We start from the raw sequence: 14870 nt of genomic DNA, 5'->3' as shown, positions 1-14870 counted from the left end.
AAAAGTTGCTGCTAGAAACATTTTGGTACATTGCAACTTTGTTTGCCTTTGACTTCCCTGAGGGAGAAGATGACTCATAGGAGGACCCACTCACTACTGGACAAAAATTGCTGGGAAAACTAAAAAACAGTGTAGCATGAATTTAGACCAATATCTCCCACATATATACAAAGATAAGGTCCAAATGGATTCATAACTTAGATGTGAAAGGGCAGAGATTAAGTATTTATTGTGTGCCTATTAAGTGCCAGGCACTGGGTTTGTATAAACAGTACTCTTTTACAGATATCTTACTTTATCTTCACAACAACCCTGTGAAGTAGGTGCTATTTATCCTCATTTTACAATTGTAGCGGGTAAGTGATTTTTTCTAGGTTCATACAGCTTACTAGTTAGTGCTTGATGCCATATTTGAACTCAGGTCTCCTCAAATCCAAACCCATCACTCTTTCCACTGTGCCACCTAATTGGAGTTTAAGATCATAATAAAAGATGACATAAATTAGGGGAGCAAGGAAGAAAATACTTTTCACATCCATGACCAAACAAGGGATAAAAAAAATCACAGAAAATAAAAAGGACAATTTTAGTTATATCTTATTTATAAAGGTTTTGCATAAACAAAACAAATGTAGTTAACAGAGTAAACAGTTAACTAGAGAGGAAAATCTTTGCACCAGGTTTCTGATAAAAGTCTCATTTCCAAGTTATATAAGGAACTCATTCAAATTTATATGAAAACCATACCCCCAAAAGAAAGTCAAAGGACATCTGAATAGTTTTCAAGGAAGAAATCCAAGTTATCAACCACCATGAAAAAATGTCTAAAGTAACAACTCTGAAAGTCTGTCTGTCTCACACTCAACAACTTTGTTTTTTTCAGCAAAGTTGATCAAATAGGGAAATGACAAACCCTGGAGAGACTTACAGAGAAGAGACACATAAATGAACTGTCATTGGATCTGTGAAGTGATCCAGTTCTTCCAGGAAGTCACTAAACTATAAATATCCTTTGATTCAATGCTAACAGGTTTATACCCTAAAGCAGTGGTTCTTAAAGTATGGTCTAGAGAATGCTGGGGATCTCTGAAACCCTTTTAGAAGGTCTACAAATTCAAAAGTAGTTTTTATTTCCAATATGGTAAATGTCTATAAATATAATCCAGATAAACAAAAATGCTTTGGAGAGATCCTCAATAATTTTTAATAGGATAAAGATACTGAAAACAAAAGTTTGAGAACCACTGCCCTAAAGTAACTAAAAAAGAGAAAATCCATATGTACTAAAGCATCACAATTTTCTTGTAAGAGGCCTGGAAACTTAAGAGCATTGGATCTATCAATTGGTGAAGAGCTGAATCGCTTACTGTAAATGAATTTAACGGGGTATTTTTTTTCAGCATAAGAATAGTGATTCCAAAATCACAGACTGACCAGGGACCTGAGGGACTCTTTGAATTAACCCATACTTGTGGAGAAATTCCCTCAATATCTGAAAGTGGTACTTTATCTTTTTTCCTGAAGATACCCAATATGTATTTTTGTGGGGAGAGGGTATTGGTGTGATAAGGAGGGATAAGTAAGGGGAGACATCCCATTATAGTTAGTAGAATGTCTGGAATATAGTAAGTACTGTATAAATTTTAACTTATTATTAGGATTTTTTCCCTTGGCAACAAATATACATATGTCACTCTAAAAAAATAAAGGAAATTATAAAAGTGACAATTTCAGAAAAACTTAGGGAAATTGTCACATTTAGACAAGTAACTTACATAATTACAAATTGAAATCCAAAATACATGGACTTCCAGTAGTACAACAATATATTGCCCTTATAACATTGTTCCCAAAATTTCGTATTCTTTGCCAAATTGCATGATGAGATAAAACCTCAATGTTTTTTTAATTTAGATTTTTCTTACTTCTAAGATTTGTTCATCTTTTGTTTGTACATCTTTTGAAAACTCTACATTGGACTGAATTGGATGGCTAAACTGAACAAATTACAAGTCTGTATGGCAAGTTTGCAGCAAGATCATGTGCATATCATCTTGTAAAGCAACTTCAAAAAGTATGAGAACACAATTATTTTTACACTGTTCTTTTTGTTTGTGCTGTCACTTGATTGACAGTAGTTTTTTTGTTTTCATCAATGAGGAATGTTGCTCATTTGTGAGCCTTCATTAACTCAAAATGAAATGGTTAAAAATACTTATCCTGTTAGAGTAGGCCGAACCTTTTTAACAACTCATTAAAAAAAAACAAACCTCTAACTTTTGAGATAATTAACACTGATTTAAATTGTTTACCATGCTGTAGTGTTTTAAGAACACTATTTAAAAGCAAAATAAACTTGGTTTACATTTAAAAAAAAAACTTTTTGTACTTTTTGAGCACATATACAATGAGGAATGTGATTTGATGTTGCCCGAGTCAATTATTTTTACTATTAATATTTAAGCAAATTTTAAATAAAAATGTGCATTTTAAAATAGTTTTGTCAGACTTTTTTGTTAGTGATATAAATATTTCCCCTCTACCACTTTTCATCTATCACTTTTGTTCCAATTGAAACAAAAGATTTTAAGTTTTCTGTAGTCAAAACTGCCTATCTTGTGTTTAATTATTTCCTTTTCTCTTACTTGGTTAATTATTTTCTTAAGAGGGAGGGTAAAGGGGAGAGGAGTTATTAATAGTAATTGTCCCCCCTCCAAAATTAAAACATTTTTAAAAGATATAGAAAAGGACAGAACTTCAAAAGAAAACACAAAAAGTAGTTCCTGAAGTAACATGGCAATTATATTCAGTAGTATGAAATGGAGTCACAGTTTCATATGTAACTATTTTGCTATGTAGTGTAGAAATCCTTTTTTTGGCAATTCATTTCAAAATGAAAAAGAAAATTTTAAAAATAATTATATTTATGATTCCTGATATCTCATTCACTCTTTTTTTTCCATCTAATTTTTTGGTATGATATTTTATATTCAGATCACATATTCATTTTTAACTTGTTTTATATATATAAACTGTTGGGCAAAACAATAATTTCCACTGTCCAATTTCTCCAGCAGTTCTTGTAGAGTCCTTTCCCCATTTTGTTTTGGTTCTTAAGTCTATTAAACTCTGCTCCATTGCTCCCATTTCTTGTTGATCTAGTATCTTTACCTGATTTACCATTATTTTTGTTACTGCTTTAAAATGCAGATCCTTAAAATTATGTATGTTAATGTCATCCCCTTTATTCAGTCTTTCTTATTGTCTCCCTTGAGATTCTAGGCCTTTTGACTTATCTAGTACTAATCTGTAAATTATTTAGATTGTATTGCTACTATTATGTTGGTACCACCCAACCATGAGCATTGAATATTGAAATTATCTCCACTCTTTTTTATAGTTTTGAAGTTATAATAAACTTTGGATGTCCTTTTAACTCCCAGATATTTTATGTATGTAGTTATTTTGAGTGGAATTCATCATGTTTTCCTAGTTTTAAGGTTGTATAAAAATATTGAAGGACTTGTTAAGTTTCTTCATTGACCTTTCAAAGTTTTCTAAGACCACCATTAGATCATCTGTAAATATTGATAAATGTCTCCATTTTGCTTATTTTTAAATCTTTCAATTTTATTCTCATTTTATTGCATTAACTAGTATATCCAGAATTGTCAACAGTGAAAAATATTCAGCACATCTTTATTTTATTTTTTTGAACTGAGAGAGCTTCTGGTGTTCCTCCATTACAAACAATGCTAACTGGTCGTTTTAAATATATTTGTCTATTCTAAAAAAAAAAAAAAAATCCCTTCTGGGATTTTTAGTGTTGCATTTTTTTAAAAAAGCTTTTTCCTATCAGATTTTGTTTTTAGTTTGTAATTGTAGTAATTTTCTATTGTTGAAACATTCCTCCATCTATCTATGGTATGAATGTTTTATTTTTAGGATTTTTTAATAGTTTCCTGTGAAATTTAAAATTTTTGTATCAGTATTTGTTAGTGAATGGTCTAAAGTTATTTTTCTCCCTTGTATAGGTGTCAGAATAGATCTGACAACTGATAGAATACCTTCTGCCTCTTTACAGAATGAATATTAATCGTTTTTTAAGTATTTGATCAAATTCACTTGCAAATTCATTTGGTGGGGAAGGATTCTTTAAAAATTCACTTATGACTTATTCAATTTCTTTTTCTGAGATTAGAGCACGCAACTCTTCTTTTCTTTGGGCATTTTCTATTTTTATGGTTTGTTTCCTTTGAATTCTTAAATATAATCATACACAATAGTTTCTAATAAGTAACATTTTCTATCCTGGATTCACCGTTTTTTAAGTAACCTGATTTTGCTTTCCCCTTTTCTTGATCAAGTTAGTGAATTGCTAGGCTTTTCAAAAAAAACAAAACAAAACAAAACAAAAAAACCTCATTTTTCTCAAGTTTTTACAAATTCTTTCTAATTTTTCTAATTCTCAAGATTTCTTCTTTATACTGTTAGAGATGCTGATTTATTTTCTAGTCTTTTTAAATGCTCAATTTATTGATTTTTTCCTATTTTGTTAGTTTTCAGAGATATAAATTTCCTTAATTGTTTTAGCGTCATCTCAGAAGTTTCATTATGTTTTCATTATTCTTTGATTCCTTAATTCAGTCATCTTTTGGTCCTACTGTTCTTCTGATAACGTTGTTGTGATATGGCCTATAAAGGATGCACTTATATCTGTTTTTTAAATTTGGCCTGAATCCTCAGCATATACTCATTTTCTGTAAAGTTTAACTATGATTGCTGCAAAATATTTTTGTTAATACACCAGTCAGATGAACAAAGGTCAAACAAATCTACTTTACTCAACAAAATCATTCACCTCCTATTTTCATTAGTAGGCATTAGTATTTGTCCCTTTCATTAACTACACTTTGTGACTATATAAATATAACATACATTATAAATTTATCTTCTTTAACTCCTATTGCATTGCTTTTTTCTTTAACCCTTTTTCTAGTTCAGATGGGAACATAACTAATTTTCAAAGCCCTTTCTCCATCTATCTTTGCTATTATTACAGTGATATTAGTATGTAATGCCCCTGGGTCCCATATACAGCAAAACATTTATGGCAGCACTTTTTGTGGTAGCAAGGTAGACATCTGTTGACTGAAAAATGGATAAACAAATTGTGGTACATAAATGTAGTGAGATTTAGTGACATTAATAAACAGAATTCAAAGAAGCAAAGTAGAACATATATGAACTGATACAGCAAATTAACAGGAAAATGTACATTGTGATCCCAATGTAAATGTGAAGGAAAAAACACTGGATAATCATGGTTATCAAGCTTGACTATGGAAAAGGTTTGACTATGGGGAAAATTTTACTTTTTTTTTTTTTTAACAGAAATAGGGAAATACAGGTATAAAATATCACGAACTTTCCTAAAATTATGCTCCTAACAAATGTTTCCTTACACTTTTTTTACTTTCTAGGATTTTCCAAACTGTATTCCCAAGAATGCCAACTCTCTAGAAAGTGGGGTTCAAGGCAAGGGGAGCATTCCTTAACCCTAGTATTCCAATACTAGAGAGATTCCAATTTCATTGCTTCTTTTCCCACATCATTTGTCCCTCTTGATGCTATCCAATCCCTCTTGATGCTATCCAATTGTTTTAAGCTTCTCCAAGCTGTGCCTTTTAGGTATACTTCATCTGGTCATTGAATTACTGAAGTTCTGAAATTATTAATAAGTGAAAGGAACCTAGATCATCTGGTCCAATCCCCTCACTGTTCAGCTGAGGAAATTGAGGCCAAGGAAGTAATAAGTGACTTGCCTCAAGGGGTAATCAATTAAGAATTTAACCAGTTTTTAGCTCCAAATCCACATTTGGATTGCATTCATATACAACCTTCCCTATCTTATAGAATTATCTCAAAATATTCAATCCCTCCTCCCCAAGACCCTTATCTCACTCTGCTTTGACAGACTGTTTCCTTTCTGCTGACTAAAGCCATCTCCTACTCTTCTGTCTATGGTCTGCCCTATGGTTCTATCTTTACCTTCCCTAAATCAGAGGGAAGAAACTAGAAAGTACTCACATGCCACTACTCTCAAATTCTGACCAATCATTACCTGAGCCTCCTTACATCTGTCCCACCCCCAAAATAGTATCTTTTTTATTTTGATGAAAAATTTCCCCCCTAATCACTCACACATTTTCAGAGCTTCCAAAATCTTTTATGTTGTGTTTCTTGCTTTATATAATACTGCAGTTGAAAATATACTAGGTTGATGAGTAATAATTTTAAAATATATAATAAAGCAATTTAATGACGTGTTAAATGGCTATTGATAAGGAGACACCTAATTTACAACCTACGTTATTATAAAGGAATATCTTATTGCGGATAGCTGTATTGCAAATAGAAGTTCTTATCATGTAATATAGAAATTTTCATTCCTAATTTATCTGTAAGTTAAGTTTGGAGAATTTTTTAAATTAATTTTTTAATTTATTAAAAAAAAGACTACATTAAAAAAAATTTCCATCATTCACTTTGATTTTTGTGATGCTTTTTTCCTCAGATCTTTAGTCTATCAATTTTATTTGCCCTCTATCACACTAACATGTCAGATAAAAAAAATACTACCCTGATTTTTACTGTTTTGTTTTTAATTTTGTTCAATCGATTTACATTGAATACCCTGCTCATTTCTGAGTTCAATTCTTTCCTTTTTTGCTGAATTTCAGACCTATTCATTGATATTTAGCCTTAGCAGAATAAATACTGCTGTGATGTCGGAATTGATGTCTTTTGCTCTTCAAAATAACATATACTTGTTTTTCCTGATTTTATAATGTCCACTGATTAATCCTGTTATTTTTCCTGCTTGTACTATGAAAGGGCCACTTTGCTTCCTACAATAGTTGTTCCTTATGAAGTTCTGAAATTTCATTCTATTTCTTTCTGATTTCAGTTTTGGGCTTCTGTAGATTCCCTCTATTTGAACTTTGCTATCTGCTGTAAGTCCAATTCATTGATCTCTTTATTTTACATCTAGAGATGTAAAATTTCCCATAATTGCTTTGGCTGTATCCCACAAATTTTGGTATGTTTCATTATTGTCATTCTCTTGGATAAAGTTATTGTCTATGATTTGTTTTACCCATTCATTCTTTACGATTAGATTTAGTTTCCAATTTTGGTCTATTTTTCCTGGCCTTTTATGGCATGTGTTTTTTATTGTATCATGATCATGCATTTACTATTTCTGCCTTTTTGCATTTGATATAGAGGTTTTTATGTCCTAATACATGGTCAATTTTTGTATAAGTTCCATGAACTGCTGAGAAAATAGTAAACTGTCTCCATTCAATTTTGCCATCTGCTTCAAATGTTCTGGGGCATCTTTTCTGCAATGTTTCTTGATGTACAACATTCAAGTTCTTTTTCATGTTTTTCTGGAAGAACTAAAAATCTTTTTTGCATCTTCAAGTTCACCACCCCTGTCTTGAAAAGTACTCACACATCCTTCCAATATTTACTCTTATGTCTGTGCATTTATCCATTCCAATTCTACAATTTTAAAAAATTGTTTTATTCATTTTAAAATTTTCTGTTTCCCTTCCCTCCCCATTGAGTCATTCCATTTATTAGGAATAATTATATGTCACTGTATGTTAGTGTGTATATAGAAAAGCAGAAAGGAAAAAAGTCAGTAAAACTGATCAATATGTTGAAAAAATTTGAAAATAAGGCCAATATTCCACCCATGGACCTTTCACGTAAAGGAATGGGGTAGGAACATCTCTTCTTTGGCGACATGCTTGTTCTTTGTAATTTTTCCACATTTTTTATTTTGTAGTAGTTATTTCCACTTAAATTGTTGCAATAATTGTGCATATTTTATTTTGTTTTCTTGGCATTTACATCATTGCAACAATTCATCTAATTATTTCAATAAATCTCTATATTCATCATATGCATCATTTCTTGTAGTACAGTAACTTTACTTAACATTCATGTACCACTGCAATTTTTGTATTTCCAATCAATAGGCATTTTTGTTTCCAATTATTATCCTGCACTAGAGTGCTGGAATTTGTACCAAATTCTCTCTAATCTCTGGGTAGTGTTTTTGTTCCTTAAAGAGTTCTAATTTCAGTTCTAGTTCTTTTGACATTATTTAATCCTTTGGTTGCTTTTCTAAAACAATTTAGTAGGAGTTGTTCCACTCTAATTCATTTATCGAGCTACTTTACCTTCCTTCGGATACTGAGTCAGTTTTGTCGTCAAGCATTTGTTTTCCGAGTTGGAACACAATCATGGGTTCACTTCTCAATTTTGTCTATTTTCCTAAAGTAACCTTGCAAAAAATGTACTTCTTTAATTCCTTGTCTTCAAAAAACCAGGTGCCCATGACCACTCTTCGCTGTCTGTTCTGTTCTGTCAGATCTCCCCAACGTAGTAAATCTCTCAACGTGTTCTCAGCTGCCTGAGATACCGTTCCAAGAATTCAAGGGGCCATTGTAGTAAAGGTGTATTCCACCATTAATTACTCTTACCATTTGTCTGGGTTATTCTACCTTTACTACACAGGTTTTTCTTTGGTCCCTAAAATTGCCTTCAGGCTAGTCTTAAGGGGTGGAGGAAATTATTCACAACACTGCTGAGGAATGCTGAGCAGTTTTTCCTGTGGCACTTCTTCATATCTAGTCAATCCTATTGCTGCCAGTTTCCTTCTGTTCTGTTATTTTGTAATTTTGTAATAGTTTACTGTTTCTGTTCTCTTCCCTTCCCCACAGAGTTCCTCAAATGCACCTTTTCCTTCTCCAGGACATAGAATTGGTCTGGTTCATGAGGTTCAGTTCTTCTAGTAATAGGATTTCCTCTTGGGATATTATCATTAGTTAACTATAAAAGTAGGATGCTTAAAACTATAGCAAAATGATGACCACAGTATAGCTCTGGGCCAACATGCAACCTAGTTTTGGGAGCACAGTGGAGAATGTTGGGATGAGTGGAAGCTCTCAGCCAATTTTCAGTTATATTTTTCGTCTTTCATCACTTTGTAGTAGATTCAGGTTTTTGTCACTTAAGTTTTCTGAATTTCAGGGAGTTAATTAGGTGTACTATTAAGTAAGGAGTTTGAGAAAGAGTCCCAATAAAAAACTTTTTACACCCATCTTTTCCTGGGATTCTCAAAAGTTATTCTCTCACAAGTCATTTTTATTTTAATTTTTTGGGGGATAAATAGTATTTTATTTTATTTTTCCAATGACATGTAAAGATCATTTTCAACATTTGTTTTTTAAGATTGAATTTCAAATTTTTTCCCCTCCCTCCTTCCCATCCTTTGCCCCCAAGAAAGCAAGCTGATTACAGGTTATACATGTGCAACCATGTAAACATCTCCACATTAGTCATGCTGTGAAAGAAGAAACAGAAGAAAAGGGAAAAGCCACAACAAAAAAGAAAAAAAAAAAAAAAAAAGAACGAAAGAAAAGAAAAAGAAAAGGAAAAGGAAAAGGGGGAAAAAAAAAAACCTAAAGTGAAAATAATATGCTTAAATCTGCATTCAGACTCCATAGTTCTTTCTCTGGATGTGGACAGCATTTTCCATCATGAGTCTTCTGGAATCACTGCATTGCTGAGAAGAGGTTAAATCAATTAATCATATTCGATCACTGCACAATGCTGTTGTTACTATATATACAATGTTGTTCTCCCAGTTGTGCTCAATTCACTCAGCATTAGTGGATATAAGTTTTTCTGGGTTTTCTGAACTCTGCCTGTTCATCATGTCTTAGATCACAAGAGTATTCAATTACATTCATATACAATTTGTTCAACCATTCCCCAATTGATAGACTTTTCCTCAATTTCCAATTCTTTGCCACTACAAATAATTTTGTACATCAAAATCCTTTCTCCCAAGTCTTTCAAAAACTAGAGCCAAATTTTCCACTAAGTATGAAAAACTATCCAAAGGAAATTTTTACATGAGGATAACATGAAATAAAAGGAGAAAAATAAAACAATGCACATAATAGGCCATTTAAGGATGATTTTCCAACGTTAAAGCACCATATAGAGGTCTGAGTATCTCATGTTGCTACTGATTTGAAAATTAAAATATGAGGAAAGATATTGAAAGAGGAAGAACAGTTTTATCAATATCTCAAGTGTGGGATATTAAGAAGAAATCTCTTAAAATCTAGAGTTAAAGGGTTTATTAGCTAAACTGTTTGAAGTCTAAATTAGTCACAACATTTAGAGAGATCAGTGATCACATGGAAGTGATTAGATTCTATTTGTTCCTAGAGCAATAAACTCGAGCTGTGGAGTTTTAAAGTTAATGGAAGAAGTTGTCCAAAAGTGGAACTGATAACCTCCTTAGGTATTAGTAGGCTCTTTTTATTGGTAGACCAAGTAATACAAAGGTTTATAAAATTAATGAATGTTGCAGAAGAGACTGTTTATCAAGTTGGAATAACTTTGCAAATGTAGTGGGTTTCTTTTTTGGGGGGCGAGGGGTAGAAGAAGGGGAGGTAAGAGATTAGAAAAAAGATGATGTCAGTTGCTATTAGAATATCTTGTAGTGATGTCACATATATATAAAAGTGTCATAACTCTTCATAAATTCCCAAGTAGTAATCCTTTTTAGTACAATTTTCTGTTAATTTCAACTTGCTAGTTAAATAAATTACTTTGCTTTAGACAGTCACACATTAGCCATTAGCATATGCAATTGAAGCTTTAATTAAAAGAGGTTCAACTGATTAAGCCAAAGTGATGTATTTGTAGCTGCCATGTTAGGAAAAGGGTCTTTGCTATATAGTTTAACTATAGCACTATAAAGATTCCCCAAGCTTCCAACTCCACACAGGGGATAAGGTGATGAGAGTCCTTTGAGTCCTATTGCTTAGGAAACCATTTAGTCAGCCACTGACTGAAAAAAACTCCAAATAAAGTCTAAATAAATAATCTAGTACTTAGCAAACATGGCTTCCATCTATGGAAGAATCTTTTAAACCATCAGTTTATCAAAAATCTTTGTATGTCATTCTCTGTTGAGTCTGGGTAAAGGTAGAAAAAGGAAGTCAAAAAAGAACTTACAAAGATTTCACAATAGGATGTACTTTTCTATTCTCTATGTTGCTCCGACTTAAGCAGAGAGAATCATTTTCTACATTACCTTATACTTCAAACCAAAGTTTATGGCTAGAGATACTGTTAATTATCTAATTAGACCAGGGTTCTTAATTTATTTAGTTCTACGTGCTATCTTGGCAGCCTGTTGAAGCCTATAGGCCTCTTCTGAGAAAAATGTTTGACTACATTCAAAATTGAAGGAAATGCTAAATTTTAATTACAGATTAGTAAAAAAAATAAGTGTCATTCCTCCCGCCCCCCCACCTAACTTAATAAAAGCTCTAAAATCTTTATATAGAGACCACAGGTTAAGAACCCCCCTGCTAGAACAATCACATGTGTATACAAATGCTTTTTGTTGTTATTTGGTTGTTCATGACCCTTTGGGGTTTTCTTGGCAGATATAGGAGTGGTTTGGAGTTTCCTTCTCTAGCTCATTTTACAGATGAAGAAACTGAGGCAAACAGGGTGAAATGACTTGCCCAGGCAGCTATTAAATCTGGTTAGATTTGAAACTGGGAAGATGAGTCTTCCTGACTCGGGCCTAACACACCATCCATTGTGCCAGGACCCTTCAAAGTCCTGTCTTCAAGCTATACATCCATTACTTTGGGGAAAAGGCATGCCAAATGCTTACCTAGAATAATTAGGCACATCATGTAAAAATATTATGATTTTACTCAGAAATAATTTTCATCCTATACTTCCATTTTCTTTGCCTTGGCAAAGAAAGGCAGTTGTTGTCAAGGCACATAGAGTGCTGGGCCTTAAGTCAGGAAGACCTGACTTAAAATCCAGCCTCAGACACAAACTTTCTAGCAGTGTGACACTGGCTAAATTACTTAATCCATTTGTCTCAATTACCTCATCTGCAAAATGGCAATAATAATAGCACCAACAATAAAGATTAAGTCAGATAATGTTCATACTTAGTAGTACCTGGCACCTAGTTACTTAATAAATGTTTATTGTCCCTCCCCCACTTTGGGATTAAAAAATACATTGCATCAATTGATACAGCTTGGTACTTGAAGGTATTCTTAAATTTTGGTTCTTCTACTATGTCTAATCTTTTAGACTACTTTTATCTTCTGCCTCATGCCATAATCTTCCCTTCCCACTCCTGCAAAAAAGGGAAGAGAGCCAAATATGCAAAATGAGAACAATGGAGGGGAGAAAACAGATATGACAAAGGAAAAAAATGAGCATAGTCATGGCTCCAAGAAAGAAAATAAACTGACCAGAGTTGGATATGAGGAAGATACAAGTATGATTTTACATGCACATTATACAAGAAATTAAAAGTCTAAGAGAAAACCTGAGAGTAAACATGTTATGAAAAAAATAACATTCGAATACACAATACTGTGTATTGAAATGGTTAAGTACTTACTCATATCACCAAAAACAAAGGCTTATGCCAGTTAAAACAAACTAAAGCTACCCTTCACACTTTATCTTTTAAAACTATGTAAATGCCTCACCACCCATTCATGGCAGATAATACATCTAACCTGCTGAAAAATAAGAAAATTTGAAAGGATTAGGAGAGAGAAAGTAAATTTACCAAACTGATATTCTCACAGAAATGATATTCCTACCTTTTTTTGTTTTTGATACAGCCAGTAACTGTTTCCCCAACAACTGGGATGCAGAAGTGTGTGTTAATTATTCTTTATAAGGGATTAGGGAAGAAAAAAAGGACAGCTCACATTTCAGAAGGAATATTCCTTTATAATAGTTAATTTAATAATATACAGTTCTAGAAGGAGGGCTTTAGCCACTGTGCTATAAGACAGTAAGGGAACAGGTCTCTGAGTGGGACCCAATTCTGGCTACCCATGATCATGAACTGTCAAATAGGATGCCCTCTCCAAAATACAAACACACACACACACACACACACACACACACACACAGTCTCTCTCTCTCTCTCTCATTCTTTCTCTCTCTCCATCATTAAGGGGCAAACTTTCCATTTAGTTCAGTCCAGAATTTTGTTGCTTTTTAATTAGTTTTTGGCCATAGAAGATAAAATCCACCACGGAAGATTATTTTAGCACAGTCTCTTTCCAGTCACCTCATGGTTAGGGATGGAAGTCTAGTACCTTGATAAATAGAAGTCCATTTGAATTCTCTTGCAAGGACTGAAGAGATGATGGAATTTTGTTTTCTTATGTGCTCTGTTGTAACATATATACATGTATGTATGTGTGTGTGTGTATATATATATATGAATATGTATATACACATATAGATATATATATGTTTTAATAAAACTTTTAACAGTCCAATTTGTGCTCTTTGTCCCTGGAAGATTACTCATGGTCATCCCTCTAATAATTAGAGGGCTCATGTTTTGGGAACCAAGAATAAGACACTTTAAAACAAGCATTAAATCCTAGGGCAATACTTGGAAGTAAAGTCACAGGCTTTAAGGAGAAGTAGGTAGGTGAGGGAAGGTACCCAGGTGCTAAATTTTGGAGAAGGGTCCCCTGCATCTTAGAAAAGCCTAGACAAAAACCCCAACAGTAAGTAAAGATACCTTTTTTAAAAAGGAGCAGAGGAGAACATATCTTCTTCCTGTGCTCTCAAATACAGGAGGTGGCCTGATACCCATACCCTAACTTTCCTGGAGGCTGAAACCTAATTCCAAAACCACAGCCCCTCACCCACCATTGATTCCAGTGACCTGCACTTGAAGGTAGGTGGTTCCTGACTGAAACAGGCTTAGCCAGGGAAATTAAATTTAAGTCCTCCTGAACACCAAAGGATAGAAGTCCCCATACTGCTGTCCAAAGCATTATTATACCATAAAGCCTTAGTCTCCATAGCAGCTGGAGGAGTCTACCCTTTAAGTGAGGAAGATGAGATAGGAAGGAAAGAAAGGCTTTTAAATGCTTTAAGAGAACAAGCAAAAGGCTAACAAGCAATGCAATGGCTTTGGACCTAGCCCAGCCTCGCAGGGAAGAACTCTTGCTACCAGTTTTCCCTGCGCCGGTAACTTGTATTAAGGATTCAGTAGCCAACTGCATCCTTAGCACTCAATATCTTTGTATTTATATATATATTTATTTATAATTATAGATATATGTATTTATATTTTATTTTTAAACTGGAATAAAATGCAACGGATTCTGGTTCACTCACCTTTAAAATGAGCTGCCCAGTCCCCCCACCCCGAGGGATTTAGGCCTTCAGCCCTGATTTGATATATTCACCCCCAGCTTGACACAGCCTCTCATATGGAGGTGGTAGAGCCCCAAGAATATCTAGGAAAGAGGGCACACACTACAATAGGCTACCAGGTCAAGGAGGGGAAGACCCCCAAAAAGATTTGTTTCTAACCCTGAGAACCTAAGGAATTGTGAAGGACCTGGAGCGGGAGCTGGCGTTAAAGATCACCAGGCTTTTTATTGCAGTTAAAGCAGACTCGAACTGGGTGGTCCCAGCCTCGAGAGGGGACGGCTCGGCGGTCATGGGAACACTCATCGCAGAAGCCTTGGCCACAGGCCCGGCAGTGATGTTTGGAAAGTTTTATGCTGAATTCCTTTCGACAATTGTGGCAGTGCAGAATCTCATGGTCAGGCACCCAATAGGCTGGTCTGGCAGCATCTTTCACAAGACCTACAATGGAGAAAGAATTATGGTTAGAACCATCATAGGACAAGACTCAAGTCAGCACCCAGGCTATGGTACCTTCACACAAGGTACTTGGTTGG

General features: G+C 33.9%; 1 protein-coding gene across 8 annotated transcripts in view; it reads right to left on the bottom strand.

The window, feature by feature from the left end:
* Positions 1–12861: 12861 nt before the first annotated feature.
* The window catches only part of ZFYVE1 (zinc finger FYVE-type containing 1), a 65083-nt gene continuing 63074 nt past the window's right edge, over positions 12862–14870 (bottom strand). For all 8 annotated transcript variants that reach the window (XM_031952567.1, XM_031952570.1, XM_031952571.1 and 5 more), the window contains one exon: positions 12862–14775. In XM_031952567.1, the coding sequence (XP_031808427.1) occupies positions 14543–14775 (233 nt within the window). In that variant the 3' untranslated portion in view covers positions 12862–14542. The remainder of the gene's footprint in view (positions 14776–14870) is intronic.

The sequence above is a fragment of the Sarcophilus harrisii genome, chromosome 2, assembly GCF_902635505.1.
Source record: "Sarcophilus harrisii chromosome 2, mSarHar1.11, whole genome shotgun sequence".
Taxonomy (NCBI): domain Eukaryota; kingdom Metazoa; phylum Chordata; class Mammalia; order Dasyuromorphia; family Dasyuridae; genus Sarcophilus; species Sarcophilus harrisii.
The sequence above is the reverse complement of the archived record's forward strand: the minus strand, read 5'-3'. Positions and strand labels throughout refer to the sequence as shown.